This window comes from Trachymyrmex septentrionalis, unplaced genomic scaffold (assembly GCF_001594115.1).
Source record: "Trachymyrmex septentrionalis isolate Tsep2-gDNA-1 unplaced genomic scaffold, Tsep1.0 scaffold69, whole genome shotgun sequence".
Classification (NCBI taxonomy): domain Eukaryota; kingdom Metazoa; phylum Arthropoda; class Insecta; order Hymenoptera; family Formicidae; genus Trachymyrmex; species Trachymyrmex septentrionalis.
In genome coordinates, this window is record NW_017305873.1 from 2,730,223 (window position 1) to 2,735,633 (window position 5,411).

A 5,411-nucleotide genomic window follows, 5' to 3' on the forward strand; every position below is an offset into this window, starting at 1 on the left:
TTGTTTGAATTAACAAATATTAAGTTGAATTAATAAATATTTGCTTGACAGTATGCGTGAACGCTACATTTAGTTGAATCAACTAATATTTTTTTGAAACACAGCAACTTTTTTTTCTAAATGTATTAATTTATGTTAATGTAATTAAGTTTCTTCAACAATAAACTAAAACAAATAAAAATCTAATTAAATTATACTCAAACGTATCACATCACAATTGTTACATAATTATTTTATCGTCCATACTCGCAGTAATTATTACGCAGCAGCGCTTCAACAAGATATTATCGGTGTAATATTAGCTATATTAAAATTTGTGTGATAACATCGAACGGGATAGAGGCTTTATACAATTCACATTGACAATTGTCAGCTCACAGGTAATCATAGTCCACGTTTCGACCTGCGTCATCGGCGCTTCCGGAATTAATACTTAAACGCGAGGAGACATCAAGCGGAAAACTTTCCGCGCAATTCACACTCCGTCGAGGAGGTTGTCGCTGTATTTTATTTCTCAGCACTAAAAAACATTTCGTACATTTCTCAAGAGCTGACAACTATAATAAACGTTTGAAAAATTCATTATCGTTACTGATTTCGACAGTATGTAAAAAAATATTATACGCTATAATTCCAAAATATATTATTCTCTTTTTTTAGCTAAATGGAAAAAAGTTTAGAAACTGAAGGAAAAAACTTTCTTCATTTCAGAATAGATTATTAACATTATTATTATTGTATTGGGTAAGTACATAATCATTCATAAATAATCTGATATTATTTACGAATAATAAGTTATTTTATGTAATTACCCAATAATAATGTAAATATTCGTGAATTTTATATAATGATGATAAAGTACTTAAACTTTGCACAGTTCTTGCCACTATGTTTCATATATATCTTGCAATTGCATCGTGGTTACTCATTCGCACATGGTGTCGCCACCAAAAGAATTGGAATATCACCGATACGCGATAAATGTTAAAATGATCGAAAATTAATTGGGAAGTTTTTAACGGAGCAATAAAAATAATGAGCCATGACGGCGGACAGGTAGGCCGGGGATACGACGCAAAAATCGCGCGATAGACTGGCCGCTCCATTTTCGTCGGAAATGGTCGCATTAAACGTTATGGATGGCCGTACCGAAAGGGGTGAGCGATTTTTCTTCGAGTTAATGCACCACGGTAAGAGAGGTGCGCCGCGCGAAGAGAGTTATTACTCGCACAATATCATACCGGAGCGGCGACGATGCGCGATAACAATAAACGTAACAGTGTAAGGAAGCTGGCCGTTAATGAACAATCATCAAACAACCATCTCGACAATCTCAAATATGTCACAAGAATTCAAGTATTATATTAGCGATAAGTGTTTTAGATCGAAGAGTTCGTAAATCGTCGTGTCAATAAATGACATTCCAATTAAATATAAATTCTATTTATGTTCCATTCAAAACATTATTATAAAACATCATGGTATAAAATATTCTGTTACCATAATGCGTTAAATAAATACAACATTACAGAACAAATTGTAAAACCAGAATAGTGAATAAAAGTAAAATATCGAAAATTAAGATATTAATCGGTTTTAGCAAATTTACTTTTGAGAAAATCCAGTTTTTACTTTTGTCGGGTGCGCGCATATTTTTCTTTAAAATATTCTCTAACAATAAATTAATTAAAGCTAAAATTACGACATTAATTATAGCGACACAAAGGAGTGATAGCGCGTTGATATACCGACGTGAAATGTCAATTACGCGACTGTCGACTAACGACTCTTCGCGAGCCAAGAAAACGACACGAATTTATATCAAATGATTTTTCCGTGAAATAAGTGTGATCGAATTTAGAGTTAATATTACTGAAATATAATCTGAACGATCATATTTAACACTTAGAATCCTCGGAGCAAATTGCAGTTTTGCAATGAATGAAAAGATTTGACTCATCATTTTAATGGATATCATTGATCAAAATTAAATTAGTAATTTAACTTAAAAATGTAGTATGTATATGCCAAACGAAATCGTAAAATATGTAATTCAGTTGCAAAAAATTATTTATGTCTTAATCTTCTTTATGTCTTAATGTTCGTGGTGAATAATTGTTACACCTATTATCACGAAAATAACGATGTTGAAATATCTCAAAATTTAGTTAGATACAGATCTGAAAATAATTTTGGACCATCAAAATAATTACGTAGAAAAGTCAAGCATGATGAACAATGTTGCAAAAAGTTTTGATATTCTAGCAACCAATTTAAGCGCGCTACATAATTATTTTGATGATCCAGCAAAATTATTTTCAGATCTGTATTTAGTTAAATTTTTAAATGCTTCAACAATTAAAATTGTTCTGTTCTTATTAAAATCCATTAGATTTCTCATTGTGTAATTAAGAGAAGAAATGTTATTTATTGAAGTAATACAAAAGTTAACAATGAAATGTGAAATATTCAGCACGTGACATGTAATACACGACTCATCATTTATTTAAACAAAAGGAAGATATTTAATAATTCACGTAACAGTAACGATGCAACACACGATACGTTGCATCGAGGCTTTCGAAACTAATTAATTTTTATCGGTAAAGTACGCGTAATTATGACGCTCGTAAAGTTTACACGGATGTTACAAACCATACGATCGATTGCGAAAGGATTTCATGAAGATTTCAGAAAGTAAATCTATAGTAATATGCAACAATGATTTGCGTTTTTATGAAGAAACTATGCTCACACGATAAATCATAATAATGTTGGTTTAAAATAAAAATGTGTAAAGATATATATAATATTCTATAAGTTTCATACAACTATAACAAAAATCATATAAAAGAATTCTTTAAAAAGTTAAATATATTTATAAAAAATTGTTAGCACATAATTTATTAATTTAATGTAGACCTATCAATAAAAGTAATATTATATATTGGAGAAACAGAATATATAAACGTATAAAGTACATTAAAAAATACAGAAACTACAATAAGAAAATATAATATAAAAACGCCATTCAATAAATGACAAGCTATAGAATTGCCACAAATTCCTCGTCCTAAAATTCCATAACTCTTCTCTGATTTTCAAGTAAAATATCATGATTTTCTTTGAATTTAAATTTTTTTGTATTTTCTTGATCTAGAAATCATTAAATATTTTATTGAGAGAGCAATTTAACACGCGCGACAATGTAAATTACTATTAATGTTGCTGACATTGCTTGCATTTAATTGTCAAATTGATAACATTCCAAAACTATATAGGCAGTAATTTGCGCATATTAAATTTCTTTAAAACCAACAATTTTAATTTGCCAAAAAATTCCTTGACTTTTCCCTGATTTCTCCATTATCAATTTCCCTCACAATTGATTTTTTACTTTGACAAAGAAAATTTAAGAAAATTATTTAAAACGTTTACTTTAAGCGGACGTCTCACTAACAAAGGCAATAGTATTATTTTAGCTATAATTTCCCTTTAATTATAATTTCCCTATATTCTATACTTAACAATGCGTTTTTAATGATAAACTACCTTTCAATTCTTCGAGTAATTTTATTTTACTACTGGTGTCTTTCACATGTTTTACAAAATACTTCAATTCCTCACATTAAGAAGGTCTATTGAGATTTAATTCCAAAGACCATCCATTGAATGTGAAAAGACTCACCGTGTTGATGCAACTTTCCGCCTCCGACGGCCTGCTGTTGTGAATGTTTATGATGGTGCGGTTGTTGCGGTTGCTGCTGCGGCTGTTGCTGTTGTTGCTGCTGCTGTTGCTGCTGCTGCTGCTGCTGTTGCTGCTGCTGCTGCTGCTGCTGCTGCTGCTGCTGCTGCTGCTGCTGCTGCTGTTGACGCGAGTCCCGCGCCATGATCGCAGCGATGCTGAAGTCGGTTGCGCATTGACGATTTGAGTTACAATTATTATTGAGATTATTCAGAAGACTGCTGTTCGGCGACGGGCTCGAGCTCTCGTCGCCGTCATCGCCGGCGCATCCGGATAACCCGGTAGATACCGCGGAGGCGGCGGTGCCCTCGCCCTGCATCTTCCTGCCCAGATAGAGGTGATGTCGAGATTCCTCGTCGTCCTCCTCGCTGCCGGCTCCTCCGGCACCACCGCCACCTCCGCCGCCTCCGCCACCACCGCCGCCACCGTCGCCGAACGAGGTCAGTGTCAGTCCGTTTCTCTTCCTACCGGCGAGGCCTCGCGACTCCAGCAACATCACCTCGCGCGCTGCTTCCTGAGCCACGTGGGGTCTACCGACAAACTAGTCAGAGAGCGTCTCAGGGCGGATCCGCTTGACGCCGTGACGCTACGGGCGTCGTACGTTAGAACGATGCCGATCCTGATAATTGTTGTCCGGAAGATCGTATGTGTTTCTATCCTCGATACGCGAGTACCGCTGAAGCGGCATCAGCATCCTCTCCTATAATCGTGCAAATCAACTCCGAGTCCTCGCTGTCGACATACGCGCGTATATCGCGTGCGAGGAGATGACAGAGTGCACGTGTATGTGTTTGTGTGTGTGTGTGTGTGTGTTTGTGTGAAAGAACGAAGAACCTACGAATGGAATCGGGCACGGAGTGGTCGGTTACGATTGCCGCGTTCGTTGCATGGCAGTTCGTTCCAGTGGAGTGTACGGTACAGTAAAACGTCGTAACTAATCAGAGTTCTTATTGGAGCAGCGATAAAACTCGGAGCACAACACTAGAACTACGCCAAATAGCTAGCCGTGGCGTTTAGCGATCGGCGATCGGTAGTGAATGTGATCCGAAGGAAATGACGCCGACCAAACGTTGACCGGAGTAGCACTCCGTTAACAGCGTGGGGACCCGAGGAAAAGCTACGCCGTCGCAAAGACACCAATTCGCTTCTCTTTCGCACGCGCGAAAAAACGGAGCTGCTTGATGTATCGTTTACACTGCCAGGCCGAGCGAGCGAAACGAGCAGGGAACGACAGACCGACCGGTTGCCCGACAGACTGACCCGCGCCACTGCCGGTCGCCTCTTCGTTCCGACCCCCATCCCCGCCAATACGATTGAGCTCGGTCGGACGAGCTAAAGGGACGGTACAACATGAGCGGGAATGAGAGAAGAAAATACCCAGCGGGTGTTGAATGGGCGGTTCCTTGGCACGCTCCTCCTCCGCGATCAGCACCCGGCTCCGCCTGCAGGCTCTCTCCCGTGCGAAGCCCACCTCGAGGTTCGCTTAAACGTTATTACCGCGTCGTTCTTCCTCTCGTTTCTACTCGTCCCTCTCTTTCTCTCGCGCCCATGTCAAACTGAAACTGCCAACCGGGAGCCGACGATACAAACACGCACGAGCGTCCACAGGAGGAGTTTCTCTCTCTCTCTCTCTCTCTCTCTCTCTCTCTCTCTCTCTCTCTCTCTC

At 38.3% G+C, this 5,411-nt stretch overlaps 1 protein-coding gene across 1 annotated transcript in view; it reads right to left on the reverse strand.

Annotated features, from left to right (window-relative positions):
- LOC108753330 (T-box protein H15-like) overlaps positions 1-4,964 on the reverse strand; it is a 57,407-nt gene extending 52,443 nt beyond the window's left edge. Inside the window, exon 1 of the mRNA XM_018494819.1 lies at positions 3,689-4,964. Coding sequence (XP_018350321.1) covers positions 3,689-4,241 — 553 coding nt within the window. The 5' untranslated portion in view covers positions 4,242-4,964. The remainder of the gene's footprint in view (positions 1-3,688) is intronic.
- Positions 4,965-5,411: the final 447 nt, after the last annotated feature.